Below are 22,377 nucleotides of genomic sequence, written 5' to 3' on the forward strand. Positions count from 1 at the left end.
CTGGGAAAAAGTGGCTCCCTGTTGTGTGGAGTGACTGACTATAGTGATGGTGGGTGACAACGTCCACAGTCAAACATGCAGGTGAATCGTGCCGAGAGACTTCCTCAGTCAGACTCAACTTCAGTCTCACCCCTCGTGTCACGCGCGCACGTCCATGCAGTGGTGGGAAACACACGTGGCTTCATGACAAGGTCTTTTCCCTCTGAACAGCGCCCCCAGCAGATGAGACAAAATGCATGCAGAGCTGTGCTGTGAGGCACTCGCCTGACGTGTTGTGCTTTTATTTTGAACAGGTCTGACTAAAACTCTGCGCCGCGGAGGAGCCATCACTTCCCATAACACTCCAACCACAAACACACACCGACCACAAACACAGAGTTACAGAGCCAGGAGGTTAGTTGGACGACTTGACGGGGAGCCTGCAAGCCTGTCAATATTGCTAAAGGGATGAAAAGATGCGACTATGCAAGACACACAAAATGAAGTTGAAGGCATTTTCCATCGTCAGATTTTGAAGTATCCCGCAGTCTGAGGTCAATGACAGACGAAATGTTAATGTCAATGACAGACAAAATGTTAAGCCTAGCATTGCTTGACCATTATTATTATCATTATTTTTTTTAAATCATTGTTTCTACCACGGTTGACGTCAGGACACATGAAAAACACAGAGAGACGATGGGGTAAAGATGCATGGAGGTGTGCGTATCTGCACGAGCACAGATCATCATCATATCTATATATAGGCCTACAGGACTCTATATATGGAAGCATTGGAGATGAGATGATGTCACAGACAGCAGGAAGACATATAGTGAATTTGAGTTGGGCCACTTACATGGAGACATTGGAAGCGACACAGGAAACTGACTTCTTCAAAGCGCAGAGTTTTACTCCAGACAAAAAGAAGTACAATGTAACTTTAAAAAGACAACAATTCTCTTTTTTCGGTGCTACAGGCTACATCCATGCATACTTGAGGTTAGTGAAACTATGAGAAGAAACCACCAAGTCCCAATAGCATGCGCTACCCAAAATAGTCGGCCAAGAATTAGAAATAACACTCAAGTTAAGTAGTCGGCATTGTAGGACTAAATTAAACATTAGTTTTTTTAAAGTTAATAAAAAACAACAACAACTATGCAATCATCATTGCTGTAGAACTATATCAAGGACAACCAGGTTCAACAGACTTCATGCTAGTTTAAGAACAAAATGTTTTAACATTACCATCACCAAAAATAAATACGAATAAAATAAAATTGAACAATAGACATGCAATAAAAACCAAATTGTCTGACAACAGGACCGTAGTTATCTTAAGTATCCATACTAAAATACCAACCATGCATAGCTATTTCAACTAAACCCCATGCCAGTGGATAGCAAAATAAAATAAAAAATAGAAAGTTCACACTCGTTACTAGTAAAACAAGAGGCATACAGTAGGCCTATATTTCAGAGTTTCTGAATTATAATACAGTGATGTGATCTCGGCAGCTGTTTTTTTTCTTTGTCCCCGACACCATAGTTCAATAAACTCTGAAATGATATGACCGGTAAAGCCAGAGCTACAACAGCAACATCTACCAGACAAAGGGATAATCGCCAGGTAGCGTTGCCTCAAAAAGAAAGACATTCTAGTCGTTTTTTCCCCCTCCGTTAAAACAACGTAAGAATTAACACATAAAACTCCATCAGCCCTTTGTCTCAACCAGCTCATGCACTGATACGCACGCACAGAGAAAAAGAGAAAGAGAGAGATAGACCCTGGCAGATCGCCACAGGCCCCACCATGCAGATGATGCATGACTGGCCTAACACGACTACTTCAGTACAACGGTACATGCAGCAGTGACAAACAACGGGAAAGGAAAAACTGCCCACTTTATTATTGAAAAAGTAACTGATGTCATGCAGAACAACTTAGTTTGTAGACAAACAGAGAGATAGAAAGACAGAGGTTATAGCAGTAAATTTGGTGTGGGCCGGTGAGGGGGGGGGCAGTACAAGGTTGTTGATTCAATAAAGATGCGTGACTGATGCAGGTTAGATTGGCCCCATCAGTATTCATTTAGCTTGCTGATTGACTGAAGATGGAGGTGGCAGGGGGGGTGGCGGGCTGGGTTATGTTGTACCACTGGATGCAGGTGGCTGTCATCCATTCGCTACCACACACACACACACGCACGCACACACACACACACACACACACACACGCACGCACACAACCAAACAAGGGAGCCCAAGCCAGCCTCATCTCTCATGCAGGGACTGACCTAAGCATGCACACTGCACACGTGAACACGCACACGTCACCAGGAAATCAACACACGGCAAACCCATGCAGAACTGGTGTCTCAAGCTGCCTTGGCTATAGAAATCACAAGGCAGGAAGACGACCTCCCCCTCCGGAAAAAAAACCAACAAAAAAACAACATGCATTTCCTTCAAGACTTCATAAACGTGCTTCAGGACAAAACGTAAACGAAACAACAGAGATGAACATTATTATTATTTTCTTTTACACAAGCTAGAGGGCACAGTTTCTCTGGTAAGAATCCAGAGTATAAAAGGAGAACATGCGTTGGTGTTGCTGTGATACCCAGCATGCTGCTGTTGTTGCACCAGGAGTCATATGCTGCTTGTCACAACCACTTAGCTTCATATCTATGGAGGAGATACAAATCTGCCATGCACCCCCCCTTTTTCGCCATGTTTGTCTCATGCCCTCCAGATCTAAATGCACAAACATCGTTTCAACTGGTTTTGGAAAAATGAAAAAGCTATAATATCGGTATGACTACAAGTAACACCGCAAAGAACAAAACAAAGAAAATAAAAAAGGTGATGATGATCAAGAGTTTAATGTCCAAAAATGGATGCAATTGTTTTTAAATAATACCCAGCATGCCTTGCGTTGTGTGATTGCATACCCAACCTCTCCCACCACAAAATAAACAAAAAATAAGGAGGGGGTCCCAAACAAGGCAAAAACAAAGAATAAATAAAAGTATACCGCAACAGACCAGGGAGGGGAATACCAGCGGGCTGCATCAGAGCATGTCAGTGAAGGGAGGATGGGAGCTAGCTAGCAGATTTCAGGCAGAATTACTTTGGGACAAGACAGAGCGCAAGACAGACAACAGAGAGAGAGAGAGAGGCAGAGAGAGAGAATGGAAAATTACCTCAATCTTACGACCTTCCACTAGTGTGCCATGGAGCCTTTCCCGGGCTTTCTCTGCATCTGCGCTGGTCTCAAATGTCACAAAGCCGAAGCCCTGTGGTGTGCGGCAGAGGGTAGAGGTTGACAGTGAGAGCAGGGCACACCAGAGGGTGTACGCAGATACCGAGGGGATGTGCTTCTTAGCAGTTTTTTTTTTTACACATTGAATACCTAGTTAAAACATTAAGGCCTGAGGCCAATTCTACAAATGTCAGTTTAAAAAAAAAACTTATGTTGCTATAATATCAGTGGTTCTCTAACTTCTTCATATCAAGGACCCCCCCACCCTAAAATATATTTCCCAGGAACCCCCAGAAGCAAAGATTTGACTTAAAAATGTTCGGTCTAAAATAATGTATATATATTCATTCCGCGCTATGAGCTTGTATATCTGCTATATCTGCTATTTTTGAATAGCCAAAGTGTAAAATAATGCTTTTTTAGCTCAAATCTAAAAATGACACAGATGCATTCCTGGTCTTAATGGGTTAAGTCCACAATGTAATCTCAATATGCTCACTGTTTGCTTTATATCTGATACGGTGGGGATTGTGAGGGGCAGTAAAATGATTCCCCCTGTGGCACGTGGTGTAAGCAACAGTCCAAGACAACAGTGTTATTGGCAAGGAGCAGGGGAGAAAAACAATGGACTCACCTTGGAGCCTCTCTCATTGAATATGATCTCCACGTCCAGGATTTTCCCAAATTGCTGAAAATGCAGACAAGAAAAAAAGACATTAGCCAACAATCAGTCACAGGCGAGAAGTCGGCTTATGTAAAAGAGCTGTTTTCCTTTAATTTGCCATAATTCAAAGTGAATCTCACTGTGTGCAAGCTTCAGACACAGCAACATGAATAACAGCAATGCTGCACTAGGGGTCACTGCTATACAAAAACTAGAAGTCGCTTTCCATGCTAGTTTTCGTCTATGCCCCTCCTCCCTTTTTTCTATCCTTCCTCATCACTCTCAGCTTTGTCCTCGCTCTTTTTCCATTTTTCCTCTGGGTCACTTTAACACACATGTAGTTAACTGAGCCTCCGAGTACAGCCACAAGAATGTCCATGAGCGTGTATTTCCTTTGTCAGTTAGGTCTTTTTGTCCATTCCTACCCAGCCCCCCTTCATATATGGTTCAGACTGCCACAGCAGTATAATGATTTATAATGATTTATTGATCCTGCTGGGGGAGGGAGAAAAATTAGGCCAGCAGCCGGGGACGTTCCCAGCTCCGCCGCCCTTACCCCAAACATCTGCCTGAGATCTGGGTCCCGGAAGCGGAATGGGATGTTGGACACGTGAAGGCGTTTGGGGGTCCCCTTGGCTTCGGAGGAGTCCTCCACAGAGCCTGGCCCCGCTACTGCCACGGTCCCTCCTGCACTGCACTGGCCCCCTGCCTCTCCTTGGGACGTCTCCTCTGCCTTTCCCTGGAGAGGGAGACAGAAGGAAAGAGGGAGAGAGAGAGAGAGAGAGACAGAGAGAGAGAGGTTAGCAGGAAGATGGGACAGAGGAAGAACAGGACAGATGAAAACAGAAAAAATGGAGTAAGTACGAGGGAGACAACAAATTTAAAGCGCGACATCTGCAAACAAAGTACGCCATCGTCATTTGAACAAGAGGAAATGTACGTATGTAACAAGCTAAATTAAACAATCTTACATTGAATATCCCATAAATGGATACATACAAAATCAATCCCAACAGGTCTTTTAACCCATTAAGACCTGAGAAGAATAAAAAAAAATGTAAATCCTAACAGTTTTTGAAAAAAAAAAAAAAAAAAAAAAAACACGATTTTTTTAAAAATAGCAGATCTACAAGCTCATAGCGCGGCACTCGGTGCCGCGCTATGAGCTTGTAGATCTGCTATTTTTGAACAGCCAAAGAAATCTAAAGTGACACAGATGCGTTCCAGGTCTTAATGGGTTAAGCATAGTTAGCATTGTGCTTACATTGTTGTTGTTGGTGGCGGTGGGTCCGCTAGCGCCCGCCACCGTCTCGGCCGCCCCCTGGGCCCCGGCGGTGAACAGGGTCCCAGGGACGAACTCTGTCCCCGGCAGCCCGTTCTGAGGAGGGGGTGGAGGGGGGAAGGCGGCAAAGGGTGGGGCCACCAGGCCCTCCGGTACCCCCGTCGAGTCCTGAGAACCCTGCAGGGGAAGGAGGGGAGTGGAGAAGGAGAGAGGAAAGGAAAAAAAGAAACGTCTTAATATGTTTATGGTAGGTGAACATAGAAAGAAAGGGTTAAAAAACACACAACTATTGAATTTCACTCTCTCTCTCTCCATCCATCACTACCTCCAAGGCTCCCTCCGTTCCTCTCTCTCTTTCTCTCTCTCTCTCTCTCAATATATCTGTCAGGCATGAGTTTTCAGTCAGCCAACCATGAAATATTTACGGCAAACACATCTATTATTCAGAGTCAGAAAATTTGATACACAGTTTGAGATACAAAGATGCGTGTAGGATGGATGAGCTGATAAATATCGGCCATGACACATGAGGCTTTTCCACTGCATGGTACCGGCTCAACTTGACCTAAGGTCGAGGTTCCAATTGCCCATGGCAACACCAAAATGGGACGTGAAAACACTGCAGAATACTCTGATTTGTCAGGAGAGAATCCTCATGTAGTGTCATTGCGCTCCCCTATACTGCATGGATGGCTACTGAATATTGTTAAAACTTTTAAACTAGCCATTGTAAGTGTGCAATGAATCAATATTGAGCAACTGCATGGCCCGTTTCTCACCTAAAACCAGAAACGTTTTGTTGAGACTGTACAGGTGAAATAGACGTAGTTTAGTTTAAAGACAGCATTAAGGGTTGGTTTAACTTTAACTTGTTTAGCACTCTCCTACACAGAGGGTTGGACGCTGCTAGATTGAATGGGTTCTATCTGATTCTGCAGTGGAAAAATAAAGTGAGCCAAGCCGTTACCACACAGGTGGAAAAGTGACTTTTCATGGCCCTGGTCCATATGCACTGTGAGAGCAGGTGTTGCAGGGCTTTGGCACTTCTTTCAGACATCATTCATATTTCAAATGAATTGTGGGTCAGTTGGTTACTCGCTGCGGGCCATTTCCTGTGCATTGTTACAATCATATCAGCAGCAGTTGTACCCTCCTACTTGCTATACTGTAAAGACGTCTCAAACCTTACTCTACTGTGCAGTGACTCTGCAATATTGCATGCTTCAATCACTTTTGAACACTCAAGGGCATTGTGTGGGATGAGTTCCACAAAATCCCTTTACAGCAGCCAGAGAGAGAGAGAGAGACAGAATAAAAGATGGATGGCTCAGGAGAAATGACAAAAGTGGCTCCTCCAAAAAAGCCACAGACATCCAAGAGAGTGCTTTTATGGTTTTGTTTTGCTTCAGGGGAAGGGGTCGGTCCATCCAGAGGGCCACCAAGCCAGGCACAACAACACACCATTAACCATTAGTCTGGTGCTGTCGTGGGCTGGTTGTGAGCTGGGTGAGGCCAGGAGGAGACACTCCCGTCTCCAGACAGCCTTTTTAATTAGCCAGAGTAACTAAGATGTGGAACCACAGAGCAAATGAGCTCTCTCTCTCTCTCTCTCTCTCTCTCACCCACTCCCTTTCTAATCCTATAGCTCCAACTGCATACAGCTCTCAGGCTGCAGTAACCCACAGACACTAACTGTACTGCAAAAGCCAGCTTGGGTCTAAGCCCTATCCGCTTGCAGACAGGCAGACAGACAGATGGATGGAGAGAGGCCTCTGGGTCTGGGCCCGAGAGATAGAGAGCGCATCAGAAAAGTCTGCCTGATCCCAAAAAAGTAAAAACTGGAGGAAAAAAAAAAAAGAAACCCACACAAAACTCCAGGATGGAAAAATCTAGAAGCCTGCTGCCACACTCCACCGTGGAAATGCTGAACGTATGATAGGAAAGAATGCGTGACAGATGATGGTGTTTCACATTTGCTACAGTATCTGTTGCCCTGGTGATAAATGGGTAACCATCAAAAAGACTGAATAAAAAGAAGATGATAGGGCCGTGTAAAATGCATTTGGAGGGACTCCCCCCACCCCCCCTCGCTCGCTGAAGCTTCAATCAAAGGACTGAGCCAACGTGTCAGGACATGTGACACTATAAACATGCAGTAGCCTGCGTTTAGCCACAAAAGGGTGTGTTCTCTAGGCCTATTCCAGCCCAAGGCTGAGTCACACGTACCGTATCTGTTATGGAGCGAGGGAGAACATATGAGAGAGGAAGAGAAGGGAAAGAGGAAAAGTAACGGAGAAAGAAAGGCCAGGATTAACCACTTTAACCCTGGCATCCCATTTTGGGGAATGTCATTATAGGTGAAAATAGCTGATCTAGTTAGCTTACATGCACTGCATTGTGAGCTTGTAGATTGACTATTTTCAATAACAGTATATAGGGCTTAAGTGGTTAAAGAGGAGGATGTGCAAATAGAGATGAATAATTGTACTTATTTCCCATATTCATTTTATGCGAGGGCCCTTGCAAGCACATTAAGGATTGTTTCCTCCCCTCTGCAATTATTTTTATTTTTATGTAGCCTATTTTGTTTACTTTGTGTCTTATTATTGCGCAATAAGATAAAATGTAAACAAAATCAAGTGATGGAAAACAAAGGAAGAGAGGAGGGAGAGAGTGAGACGGAGAAGCAGGGGGGGAGCAACAACACTAGGAGAGAGATTAAATAGCTGGTGATTACAAAGAGCAGGTATTAGAACTTAATCATGAATCATTTGCTACTCATCCACAGTCCACATGAAAAGGTACCGTAGAAGCAGTGCTTCTGCCTTTCAGGTCATTCTGAATAGGAATGTCAAGGAGACCTAGTCAGTGATACACGGTCAGTAGTGATGTGCGGGTCGACTCACAACCCCGCAGGCCCTGCCCTGTGTGTGGGTCCTACACACACACACACACAAACACACACAAAAACACATGCATGTGTTTTTTTTTTACGGGTACGTCTGGTGGGTGGGGTAGGTCTCTCATAATCGGCTGGGAGGGTTGGAATTAAGTTTTAAAAACCCAGACCCGAGCAACAGTCAACATTCCTACTTTCACAGGCTCTCATCAATTTGGCTTCTCGTCTGTGGCTGTAACCTGCCATTACATGTGCATGCTGAGCGATTGCGCAGCGATTGACCACTGAATGGAGAGGCGGTGCGCACTGTGTTGTCCTACGCTGTAGTGTGCCATTGTGGCACACGGTGTGAGGTCCTTCTGACACCGACTGAATGGAGACTAACCCCATGTGTCGCTAATGTTGGTAAATAAAATATAACTCAAATGGATATTGCAGCCTGATCGCCTTGTGTATTTCACAGGCATCTTGGGGGATCCCCTCTGTTGCATGCTGGGAAGATTAGAGCAATCACCCCATTTTATTTTTTTACTCAGAAACAGCTGACGGTTTAAAACTTGAACTTCATCTGTAAGCTACTAGTTTCTCCTGTCGCAGCACTTTCCTGGCTGCTGTAATTATGCTTCCTCTGCTGAAGAAAACACTGTAGGGCAAGTTAGTCAGGTCAAAGCATAGAAAGAAAATAAATAAATAAATGTCGTCAGATAAGCGGACACAATGACCCACACAAATGGGTCCAGTGAAGCATTATTGTAGATATTGAGTCCCAATAGAGGTAGCTACAAAAACACTGACCTACTGAGTGACTGTGTACAGTACTGTGTGTGCACTATGTGAGATCATGTGATAGCCTCACATCATGGAGCAAGGCAGAATAAAGGGAGGGAGGGAGGGAGGGAGGGAGGGAGGGAGGGAGGGAGGGAGGGAGGGATGGATGGATGGATGGATGGAGCATGGCTATAAGGATGGGTAGGTAGAGAGAGAGGCTGTTTAATACATTAAGACCGGGGAAAGCATGTCATTTTAGATTTCTTTTGGCTATTCGAAAATAGCAGATCTACAAGCTCATAACGCGGCACTCGGTGCCGCGTTATGAGCTTGTATATCTGCTATTTGCACACATTTCGTGAAAATGTGTGCAAATCTTTGAATACATTTATTTTTTCAATATTTGTAAAACATTTTGTTCCAGGGACATCCAGAAGCAAATATTTGAGTTACAAATGTTCGCTTTAAAAATATATAGTATATTCAAAGATTTGCACAAACGCTCACGATTTTTCAAAAATAGCAGATCTTTAAGCTCATAGCATATCTGCCATTTTTGAATAGCCACAGAAATCTAAAATGACAGATGCGTTCCCGTATTGAGTGGATTAATGGGGGCACTACTGCTGCGTGCGGGCCGGCAGCAGAGCACAGCCATTAGTCAACAGAGGCATTCCTGACACACTGAGTAAAGGAGTTGCACTGCCCTAAATGGTAGCATCGTATAGTCTAAACGAGAGAGAGAGACTAGAAGGAGAACAGAGAGAGAGAGAGAGAAGGGGGAGGTTTAACAAGAGGAAAAGGGGAAGGGTGGAAAATCATGTTACGCTCTATTAGAGTTGTGTTTGGTCTATTCTTATCGCTAACTTTCCAGACCAGATTTCTCTACATAGACAGAGAAGAAAGAGACTCAGTTTGTATCTGTAGTAAATTCAATTAGCCCGGGCATTATGAAGCATTAAAAAAAGACATGATAATCTAGGGCTGGGTCGATATGACTTCAAATCAATATCACGATTATTTAAAACTTTTGCCTCAATTATGATTAATGAGCAATATTCTTTTTTAAAGTGAAAAGTAATAGTGAAAAGATCCACAAGCCAAACACGTCACGATGTGACACGTTGTGAGCTTGTAGATCAGCAATTCTGGCTGTTTTTGTACGCCACCATTGCACAACAAAGTATAATACAGGGTACAGGGGAAATCTATTAGAATTTTTTCATGTCGATTTGTTGATATAGGAAGAAAAACAAAACCTGCTTCTCGATCATTCGATTAACCTACAAGATCAAGCTGGTTATTGGATCTAAATGTTGGTTTCGGTATATTTTCGGTTAATTGCTCAGCTCTATGATAAACTCAACAATTTATCATAGAGCTAAAGCATGGCAAACCAAAACATGAAATTGTTGAAATCAACAGTAAGAGGTATAAATTAGCAAAAAAAAGGACCATCTGGTGAAAGGAAGGATACATTCATGTATCCTGTTTCGAGCTCACTATGTCCACACACACACACACACTAATTTAGACACAGCCACACTCTCACATGCATGTGCACAGAGACTGTCACACCAAAAAACACACACACACACACACACACACACACACACACACACACACACACACACACACACACACACACACACACACACACACACACACACACACACACACACACACACACACACACACACACACACACACACACACACACACACACACAAAGCACAGTTTGGTTACCTGAGACACCATATGCTTTTCCATACACCAAGTGGATGAGGTCGGGGGGTGAGGGGGGGGGTTTCACTGCAACCCTTTCAAGCGTGCGTCTCTGTGTGTCACTGCCAGCGGCCCCCTACAGCCCAGCCAACTAGGCGGAGCACACATCAGCAACACAATACACACACAGTGGATGGATCGGAGAGGAGAGCTGCTGGTCACACTATATTGTAACTCAGCGATGACACCAGACCTAGTCACGATCATAACAACTCATAACAATGAGACTGTTGAGTAATCCACCTATTGCCTGAGAGTTGCTGCTGTTCAAAAGACAAAACACTGCATTCAGCTTCTTCTGCCTCCCTATGGTCTCTGCGATATTTCTCTTCCTTTTCTGTGGTTGGAGAAGTAAGTATGCCTCCCTTCATCCATCCACCCCCTCCTATTTTTTTCCTCCCCTCTTCGCTTTGGCCTGCCACGCTTGATGAAAGCCAGAAGGAGATTTTATTTTTCTCATTTTTTACTGCCGACACCCGCCCCTTTAGTCACTCAAAGCTTCCACTGCTGTCAGTCAAACAGCACAAGTCACCGCCCCAACTCCTTATATGGTTTCCGTTGTGCCGAACCCCCAATCTCCACTTCCTTGCGGCTGACCAATGAGATAGGATAGTTGTGTAGAAAGACTGTCCCTCTGAGGTACATCAGCAGATAACTGGCTGAGACACAGAAGGCAGCGTAGCTAGCAGAAAAACACATGGTCATTTATGTTAAAGGAAAAGGCTCCCAGTTTACTGAGAGCTGTTGGTAAGCTTCAGCTTCAGTGAGCCTTTGGTATCATTTGTAGGTTTTGGCAATGCAACAGTAGCACACAAAAAAAACCCGATGAGGAACATTTTTAACAATGCCAGGGCAAATTGCAATGCACTAATTTGAGCAGCCTAGCAGACATCTATAGATCAAGATCCCATAGCAAAGCATAGAAAATGTCCTCAGATCAATGACAACCACTTTTCACCGCATTTCAGATGCTACCTTCTAGCTGTAAGTTCTGGTCTCCAGACTTCTTTTCAAAACAGGTAAAAAATAAACACTTAAGCTTCAGTTCATAGCACTTTCATTTCCCTTTTTATAGTTCTGTACTTCTTGTTTTTTAAGGTAAGAGGGGTCTCCTTGTCTCTCCGGCTCTTTAATAAACAGAAAATTGGCAACCAGGTGGGTTAAAAATAGGCAACCAGGTGGGTTGCCAATTTGATCCAATCAGAGTACCAATGTTCCGGTTTCAATAGTGTCTGTTCATTTCTTTGCGTCATCACTTCCTATTTAATTAGTTTATCCTGTATCCTGATTCCTGGAGTTCTCTCTCCTGATTGAATAGAATTGCTATCCCAACCTGAAAATGCATTTTCTGTTTACTAAAGAGCTGGAGAACCCTGCTACTGAAGAAACACTATAGCAATGATAACTATCAGAATATAGAGCTATTAACACTTATTTAAACAAAAGAATATCACTTACCCTACCTTTAATAATGCATTGTGGTTGGTTTGTGATAATAATTGATGTTATCCATGATGTCATGTTTTATTATGTGAATTCTACTCTAACCCGTCCCAAACCCTGTCTCTACACCAAATTTAATTCAATTAAAAACAACTATGAACAAATACTTCAGACGAGAGCAAAACATCTATAATCTAGTCAGTGAGTGAGTGAGGGTTTTCTTTGCTCATCTCGAAAACAATCCAACCAATCGCCTTCCTATATGGCATGGGTATTTGACGCCTGACACCCCAAGGATGTGCATTGCAGAGTGCGACGTCCACGCGGTCAGCGGTTCTCCAGAATCGGCATACAAAGTCAATGCAAAGAAAAATGATGGCTGTCGCCAGCAAATGACACAACGTGAATGACGAGTGTCACCCACGAATGATGTGCCGCGAATGCAAGGCGTCGCTCATGAATGATGGGTACTGCACTACTCTGATAACAGAAACTGACATCATAGTACCCGTTGACAATGAATACTGCCTAGTACTACAAAGGCTTAGACTACCAGGTTTCTGGAAATAACTGCTATATTTGGTCTATGGTGAATTACATAAAAGTAAAAGCAATGGGCACTCACTCACTCCAACATCAAAAGTCAATATATAAGGTTTCTTTCCCCATACTCCCCAAATTAAACAAACTATGCCATAATTTGTGAGAGCCAAAAATGATCTCTCTCAACCAGGCTGTGTATGATTTCTCACCTGCCAATACAAGCCCAAGAAGAACAAGGCTTTAGTGATGTGTCTGTCAAAGCCATCAGCTGTGTTGTCCTGCTGAGACCTGTGACATGCTTGTCTGCATTTGACAGCTCCAATCACAGTCATCATAATCATACTGACAGTGTTTTCTCTCAGGATCGCTATCAACTTCAGTTGCAAAGTACACTATGTCTATGAATTTGTCTCTGTGATAAACCTCATTTGGATATTTAACTGGTGGCCCACGGCTAGTCATTTGTTCCACACTGGCTTGTGGCATGCTGTTCTCAGTAGAGTGAACTAAATGGAAAATCCTTTAACTTGTCATATTTTCCCTTTCATCTACATCTTTTTGAGAGTGAAGATAATAATGTAATAGGCAAGATCAATAAGAGATCACAGCTTTGCCCTGGATTCACATTGTCAGGAAAAGACAGGTGGACCTATTCATGCCGGTGTCAGTTTTCTCTCTCTGATTTACTAAGTGTAAAGACCTTTTCATTAGGGATACACCATGTTTTGGGCCGATATCCGATTAACAGTTATTTCCATGTCATATCAACAAATATCAATACCGATATTGCAATACCAGTTTCCACCATTCCACCTCCTATTATACTGCAACTGTCAGATTTCTAAAGCACTGCTTTCTATGACCCGATTTATTAGGCCTACTGAACATAACACTCTGTTTCCAAGGGCCAGACTTAGGGTAAGTGATTTTCTTTGGTCAAAATCAGTGTTAAATAGCTCTATATAATGATAGTACTCATTGCTATAGAGTGCTTGATCAGTAACAGGAGTCTCCATGTCTCTCCAGCTCTTTATTAAACTGAAAATTCATTTTTAGGTATGGATACCAATTTCCTCCAATCAGGATAGAAAACCCAGTGAGTGAGATACAGATTAAACAAGTGAAATTGAAAGTGATGACACAAAGAAATGAGCAGACAAAATTGTAACTGGAACACTATAAAAATGAAGCTGATAAATGGGTACTCTCTCCTGATTGGTTGACATTTTGTCACCTACCTGAAAATGTATTTTCTGTTATATTATTAAAGAGCTGGAGAGACAGAGAGACCCCTGTTACCGAACAAACACTCTATAGCAATGATTACTATCACAATATAGTGCTTTAACCTTTCAATAAACGTTTTGTTTGAACCAAAGAAATATCACTTACCCTACCTTTAAATGAGCTGTGATATATATGAATATACACAATTATGATCACAACTATGCTATTGCGTCATTCTCTCATAAATATAGCACTCCTCAATGCTACATTTCGGGATGTTGGATCATCAGGTGGCTTATTAAGTTTGGTATTAAATGATTGTGTCTTGCTCCCTCCTTGCATGACTGAAGTTACAGGCCAAATTGATTTCAGACTTTGAAATAATTCCAAACAGCAGACATTGTCTCCTGTGTAGGTGGATTAACAACAACGCATCAAATGTCAATGTGTCATCCTCTAGGTGTGACATATCGGGAATAACCGTCTTATCTGCCAATAATGCATTTTCAAGTCAACAAACCGTTGATTCGATAAACCCACCCATCTCTCATTTAAACTATTATTTGACCCACCCAATACTCATTTTGTTGTACTTGGCGCACAATGTGTTTTACAAATCCTGAATCTCAAGTTCTATCTTTGAAAGAAAACGTCTGGCAAACAGTTGATGATGACTCAACATGGACACTGTCTGTTTAAACGAGGTGAGATGTCTGGCCTCTTCCTGGTAAATGATGACCAAGTTACAACTCAGTCCAAACACACCGTAACCCCATGTTTGCTTCTCTGGCTGACCTTGCCTTGAGGTACAGTTTCTCAAGTGTTAACAAGGTGTAGGCCTAGCATCCTGCTAAACATTATTCAACTGTCCATCGTCTAGTCTCCAGGTCTTTATGATGTCTTTTCTCCTTTGTTACATTTACACCATCTGAAGTAAACACTGAAACTTTCGTATTTTAGTGATGTAGTTGACGGTCTTACCCAAACTGACCGGTCAACCACAGCATCACCAGCTTAAAGCTTCGACAAGAGTGCCGCGATTACAAGCAACCCAACAGTAAACAGGAGTGAAAGCCTAAAGCCACAACAGAAGATGTAACAAATATTCCTGTGACCCAGTGTATAAAGGGCAGCTATTGTACAAATCCTAGTAATCTGGTGCGAGCAGGCGACAAGTTGATCCACATAATCTTGGGTTTGATGTCCACCTCAGGACTCCGTGTAGAATTTCATCTCTCCTCTCAGCCCTCCCTTTCACTGTTCGGTCTTGCCGAAGAGAGAATCAAATAAGAAGTCCCGGGCTTCTACATGCTCGCTGCACTCTAGCTTCATTCATTATATATAAATGCAGGGTAGTAACTTACAATTGGCAACCAGTATGCCATAATCACACAGTGCAGCAAATAGACAACAGTGAGTCCATTCAAACCCAGTGCTGGTTAGGACCAGTGACTTTGTGCTGCAGTGTAGGTGGCGGTACAGCGCATGCAGATTTACCAGAGCCACCAGTGCTGCTTCCATAATGGGAGGGTAAGAGCACACACATTACAAGACTGCACTGCAGCAAAATTGTATACCGCGTCATTTGGGACCTATGTTTGCGAGTGTGCACATTTGTGCGTGTGCGCGCGTGTGTGTGCATAAATTATTTTGTTGACACCTCAGCACCATGCGCAGTGGCAGTAACAGCAGTATTAGGTTAGAGCTAGTGTCAATACTGCAGCAGCCTTCAGAGGGAGAAGAGTTAATCCTGAGGCAGAGCGCTTGTCACACAGTGCATTAGACCAGTAATACTGCCAGCTCTGCACATTAGGTTACTGCTAAATGTGCAGGTAAATGGCTGTGTGCAACTGTGTATGTTTTTTATTATTCTATAAAAAAGGAACAGAAAGTACTATCCAAGCTATTGTCTCTTATTCTTATGCATGCATCTAAACACTCTTTTATACCAAATAAGAGAAGAGAAGTTAAGAAGATGAACCTTTATTGATGCCTGGGGGGAATTCAGGAGTCATAGCAGCAACAGCAGCCTATGCTTGCCACTCTGGCTTAGTGCTAAATGTGCATTAACAAGTTAGGCTGAGCGAATACGTGCGCGCGCACCTGTGTGTGGTGTACTGGGTGTCGTCTGTCACACGTGTGTGGCTGCACTATACAAACACAGACGCATATCCTCTCAGCTTGGCACCTTTGGTTGAGGCTATGTGTGGGGAAAGACTTAGTGTGTGCATGCATGTGTGCTTGCCGTCAATGCATGTATGTGGGTGGGTCTGTGTTCTCCCTGTATCGTGACACTACAGCCACTGCATTTTACATGCATAAAGCCCATCTCCTACCTCTCTCTTTATTGATTTGCCTTAAGCCGGTGTTATTCGCAAGCCTGTCAAAAATTCCAATCAAAAATATGGAAAGGTAAAGTGTTAAGACAATATGATACAATGTATCAAATATCAACATCAGGCAGTGAAATGACACTTTCGAGTTGCCCAGCATGTGCTATTGAAATCTGAGTTTCAGTCATTATCTCATCAGTGACTTAGAAAACACTCACAGTCTGATGACCCATTCTAGTTTGACACTTGGCATCTAGCTCGAGACTAAGATGGGCTGTCAAAAGTCTGAGTGGAGAGCTACGAGGTAAAGTGAAGAAATAAAAAATTATTGCTAGTGAGTGACACACTTATCCCTCTGCCTGTCGATTCACATCCAAATGATACTTAACACATTAACTGCCAGAGGTATTTTCATATTTTTTTAGCCAGTGCCAGAGTTTTTCATTGGAAAAAAAAAAGTACTCAGGAGCCGAAATACAGCATTTTAAAGTTTTAAGTTAACAAGGAAGTGGATAGGAGTCTAGATCTTCAACTAATCATATCTCCTTGGTCTTTGGGTGAAATTGGAAAAAAACAACATTAAAAAAAATAAATAAAAAAAATCACTTCACGTAGATCTACGCGATTGGCACGTGGCGGCTTTAAAGCGGTTCGCGTAGATCTACGTGATTGGCAGTGAATCAGTTAATGTCAGTAAACCAAACTGGAACATCAATTTTGAATTTCTTCAAGCCTAATAAAACATCTTTGTTGTCACAGACTTAAACAAATAAAATTATAGTTTATGGATTGTTTACAGATAATGGGTGTATAAGACCCTCTTCTTTAATACATAACAATGTTATCTCGTCAATGGCGGCCAGCTCTTATCTACTAGCCTGGCATGGCCAGACTAATATCACTGCGTAGATATTAGTCTGGAATCTCTGTGTGGAACCTGCATTTCCGAGGGGCAAATAAAAAAAATGCCTCTGGTGATAAACCCGCCCCATATTTGGATACTGGGCCCTGATTGGTCCCTCACAACTTCAGAGGGAGAGAAATCCAATCTCTATTGAGAGGGACCAGACATAATCTGCCATGGGCAATTTTGTTTTTGCAATGGCAGATTCGTCTGGAACCAGGTGTCATCTACACCTGGGTAATAACCCCGGGTGTTGCACTGACACTCAGCCCTCAGTACTTTATTGTACGGCAAATAGAGAAAATAGCATCAAGAAAATCTTGAAGATCACTTGTAGGTTGTCTATTTTTGCTATTTTTGATTACATGACCAAAATAGGGATTAGGGATGCCAAGTGTTTAACTTCTATGTGACCCCTGACATGGTAAGTGTGCCACATCCTAAATAAAATCCTGTGTGTATCTGCCCACGTTCCTAGATTTTACAGCCTGCCCCATCCACCTTTCGGATTGTAAGACCATCTCTGAAGAGGAAAAACGTGTTCGGAGAAACAGATGCCACAGCCTCCAAGGTGGAGAGGAAAAATAGAGGGCCAAGCAGAGCGGGGAGACCGCTCACGAGAGGGAGACAGATAGAGAGAGAGAAAGAGGGAGAGTGAAAGAAACAGTCAAACAGAGTAATAAGAGAGAGACAGGCAGACCAAAGAGAGAATAGTTTTGTAGCTTTATGAGGACTTGGGGGAGATTCCGTCCGTTTTCAAAGGTAATCCAAGAATACAGACGCTCAAAACCCTCAACACCTTAAATGTGTATGTGCTTACAGTTTCTTCTAGGTCTGTGTGTGTGTGTGTGTGTGTGTGTGTGTGTGTGTGTGTGTGTGTGTGTGTGTGTGTGTGTGTGTGTGGTTAGCATGAAGAGTTCTAGCCCACTGCAAGTGGGACCGAACAAATGTCCATTGGCACCCGTCTCTCTCAATCCAGGGACGGATGGGGACTAAACTGTGGAGACAGCTGAGCCGGCAACAGAGAAAAAATGTAACAAAATCAAACCCATCATCCATCCCCCATATCAACATACACAAAATGTGACTTGACATTCTGTGCAGTCAGCATGACAGCAGCATGTACGGTCTGCCCTACACACACACACACACACACACACCCCTCAACTTAGCTAACCCAAGTCGATGTGCAGCAGTTGCTACCTAGCGTCTGCATGTTAACCTCCAAGCTCTCTCTCTCTCACTAACACACACACACACGCGTGCGCGCGCACACACACACTGTGACAGGCACACAAAAAAGGCCAGAGGAACCCAGAACCACAGAAGAGGACATGTCAGAACACAACGGAGCACAAGAACAGCTCTAACCTCCTCAGGCTGTCTCTCAAGCAGTGCAAACTCATCAGCCCTTATACTAACAGCAGCCTAGCTTAGTAGGTTCACTGTATAAACAGTCAATGCTAATTTTCTTAAGCAACTACTACTGTATTACAAACCACATTTGACATGATGTTGTTTGTGCATGTATGGTGTGTTTGTAAGCAGCACGTTACCTGAAACTATTGGAGTTGTCCAGATATTACGACACAGCACCAATTTTACAATTTAGGCATGTGCAATATAGCAGGCGCTCTTATCCGGAGTGTCTTGCAAAGCGCACGGTCATAAGCAACCATTAAACCTAGTCAACCAACTACAGGGTTGAGTAATTAAGAGTTCTAAAACATACACATTCCTTGTACATTTTGTCTTGTACATTGAGTCTTCTGTGATTGCCTGGGTGAATTTAGTTAACCACACAGATCCTAGCGTCCCTATTCTGGGACGAACATTCAGTGAAAAAGGCAGTAAATTGGTTATTTTCAGAGTAGAGATTTAGTGTAGACGGAAAAAAGGAGGGGGCCTAGTGTAGACCCCTGGGGGACTCTGGTCAAATAAATATAATGGTTTTGAGAGGTTAAAAGTGGAGCTGCCGGGACACGCCCCGCTACAAGGCCCCCCCGATGCCCTGCCAACTCTGATACAGGCCTCAGCTGAGCCACCATACAAACACACCATCAAAACAAACAGCGTGCTGATCACATGCATGCTCTCATGCAAGCCAATATGAAAGGCTGAAAAAAAGAGAGAAAATAATTCATTATTAATCCCTTCGTTCAAGGTTTTTATTTTTCCTCCCCCACTCAGTTCTGAACTTGCAAGTCAGGACCTGCTCAGAAAGGTTGTTCCTACAAAATAATTGGTGACACGTTACACTGACCTTATTGGTCTGTATTAAGTTTGTATATTAGCAGTGTGGAGCTCTATAATGGTGTTACTACTCCATGAGAAAAAGATGAATTATCTACTCCGCTTCAAAAAGTATGAGAGATGTTAGCCAAAGCATGAGGAAATAACCGTCGAGTTTTACAGACACATCTGCATTGCCTTTAATAGAATGGAAAAAAGTGAACATACAATGGAATGAGGCCACTGTGTAGAAACTCTGAGACATGAACTCACCGGCAGCGCTGCGGGGCAGTACAGCCCCATCATGGTCTATCCTAGAGGAACTGTTGACCGCCTCGCCTCCTCTTCTCTCTCAAATTCTCCCTCTGACTGTCTTTCTCCTCTCCTACTCCTCCTCTCCGTCTGTGCTCAGGGACCATAAGCTGTTGGCCACTTCTCTCCAAGCCTTTCTCGCTCTCTCTTACACACACACACAGACGCATTCAAATTCTCCCTCGTTCACTCGTCTTCCTCCACCAGCGTCCCAACTTCCACTGCCTCTTCGGCGCTACGTGAGCCTTGTGATTCCGTCACTCTGCCGTCTTTTTTTCCTTTCCACTTTCTTCCCCTCTCTCCCTTCACTGCCCCCCGCCCCCAACACTAGGGCCTCTCTGTCTCTCCTCCTCCTGTCAGCTCGAGTCTCTTCTCTTCTCTCGCTCCGCGTCTGTCATTCACACGCTCACGTTACCCGTCCCGGCTACCTCCCTGGCTTCTTCATGTTCCCTCCCTCTTTCAAAAACAACTTTCTCCCTCCCTCTCAGCTGCAGTCCCTCCTATACAAACTGTCCCTCCTTCAAATCTATCAGTCTATCTACCCATTGATCTATCCATCCATCATCCACAGTGGACGGGAGTCAGAAAGCGGTTGATGTTGCCGTCTTTGCTGGTTTCTAAGCCACTGTGGAGAAGCGAGAGGGAGAAGATGCTGTCTCCTGTCCAAGCGAGGCTGACTGGAACTAACGGACCGCCAACGCTACCTCCCCCCCCCCCACCGCACTGCAGCTTTTTATTCCTTTTTGATCATTTATTTATTGCGTGGCATCTTGTCAACTCCAGGAAGAAGCGCTCGGGTATGTAGGTAGGCCGGATGGTAGACAGCTGGCTAGCTGGGTTAAGTATTAGACTCCAACATCAGCGTCTTGCTGCCATCATGTCACAGATGGAGAACTCTCTTACAACAAAGGAGAACCAGCTCCTGATTCTGATAACCCCCAACTCAGTGTGAGCATAAATCAGATTTACACTGCATTGCGCTGTATTTTATCGGCTCTGGCTCGGGAATTCTCCAACTCCCTGTCTTGTTAGGCTTGGAGAGTGTGTGAGTGTGTGTGTGTGTGCGCAGGGGGAGGGTTAATTGGGTGAGATGAGAGTGCAGTTCCTCACACTGCATTTTTTTACAGGATGAGTGAGGACGACGACTCTGCGGAAAAAGCCCCGATGCCAAGATTGCAGACATCTGCTGAGCGTGGCTAGAAGTGGAGGGAGGGATGGGTACACGGATGGAGGGATAGGAGGGTGGGAGGAAAGGACAGAGAGGTGATGGTAGGTGGTGGGAAAGGGGTTGAAAGCAGGGGCAGTTGTTTGGGGGGGGGGGGGCTGGAGTGGACGGTCAGTGGATGTGAGCGAGAGATAACGGGATAGAGAGATAAAAGGATAAAGGGCTGGGGGGAAAGAAAAAAGAGTGAGGGATGACGGGATTAGTGTGTAAGTGAGGAGGATGAGAGGATGAATAGCGGATGATCTGGGGATTAAGCGCACAGACTGAACACACTGATAAACACACACATACACAGATGTAGCATGACTACAATCGCGCGGCACACTGGCAGGCAGACAGACACACAAGTCAAACAAAGGGCTATTTCCATCCTATAGGCGCATTAGCCAATTCAAACAAAGACCTCTTTTCTACCAAACAAACACACAAACAAAGAAGGTAAAGATAATCAATAGCCCAGTCATACATATTATATAGTAATGATCCAAGAGTGGTTGCCAAAGAAATGCGATTATTCATGAGGAGGGTATGGTCCTCTATTGGATTTAAATCCAATACGGCTAAATGTCACTGACACAAAGGACACTAAGATAGATGGCCTCTATGACTTGCCTGTGTGTGCGTGTCCAACCCTGATGTTCTCTGTGGCCTAAACATTAGGAGGTTGACAGGGACTGCCTTATAGGTGAGGCTAGTAAGGGTGTGTGTGTGTGTGTGTGTGTGTGTGTGTGTGTGTGTGTGTGTGTGTGTGTGTGTGTGTGTGTGTGTGTGTGTGTGTGTGTGTGTGTGTGTGTGTGGGGCTAGCAAAGGTGTGTGTGGCAACGGCAACTCGCACACAATCATACATACTGTACACACACACACAGAGTCCCTGGCTGCATGCAGCAGAGACCCACATGAGCCCACCATCCATAAACATGGTGATATTGACACAGGCAGACCTAGAGGCAGTTCAAACATGCATACATAACACAAGACAGGAACATTACCAAGACAAATGCACTGCAGCGATGAACAAGTCAGCCAGCAAGGCTTGCTCCATTTGCATCTTAACCAGCAGCTAACATGCCTGAGACTCCTAATGCACGCTCAAGGGCAGAATACATTTCCAGAGAGACGACTGTTAAATCATTTATGAAACAAATGCAGTGGTGCTACGTGTGAGTAGTAAGACTGAACCATACACATGAGGAATGAGGTTCAAAAGCACTGAGGTTCATCAAGGTTCTCCGCATGGCCAGGTATTAGTTCAACAACTATGTGGACCAGAAGCAGGCCTGTCCCCCGAGGTTTGGACTTTTGTGCGGTCATGTAACTGAACTCAACGATTTAAGTACAACATTTCGTCTCCATCCCCGCCTCAGATCTCAATTCTTCCTTTTCTCCGTCAGCATTGGGACTAGACGAAACAAAATGCCAAAAACAAAGGAATATACCACTGCTCTGCATCTCTAAATGTTCTCTCTCTCTGCATTTTAAACTCTTGCCTCTGCTACACCGTGCCCCCCTCTCT

At 43.9% G+C, this 22,377-nt stretch overlaps 1 protein-coding gene across 5 annotated transcripts in view; it reads right to left on the bottom strand.

Moving 5' to 3' along the window:
- The window catches only part of LOC308098266 (RNA binding protein fox-1 homolog 2-like), a 52,289-nt gene that overhangs the window by 19,399 nt on the left and 10,513 nt on the right, over positions 1–22,377 (bottom strand). For 4 of the 5 annotated variants that reach the window (XM_080446551.1, XM_080446549.1, XM_080446548.1 and 1 more), the window contains exons 3-6: positions 5,176–5,370; positions 4,468–4,650; positions 3,882–3,935; positions 3,189–3,281 (exon numbers count right to left, since the gene is read on the bottom strand). In XM_080446551.1, coding sequence (XP_080302677.1) covers positions 3,189–3,281; positions 3,882–3,935; positions 4,468–4,650; positions 5,176–5,370 — 525 coding nt within the window. Of the gene's footprint in view, positions 1–3,188; positions 3,282–3,881; positions 3,936–4,467; positions 4,651–5,175; positions 5,371–19,600; positions 20,005–22,377 lie in introns of those variants that run through there. The other variant, XM_080446552.1, reaches the window with a different exon arrangement.

This window comes from Gymnoscopelus braueri (genome assembly GCF_963280865.1).
Source record: "Gymnoscopelus braueri genome assembly, chromosome: 13".
Lineage (NCBI taxonomy): Eukaryota > Metazoa > Chordata > Actinopteri > Myctophiformes > Myctophidae > Gymnoscopelus > Gymnoscopelus braueri.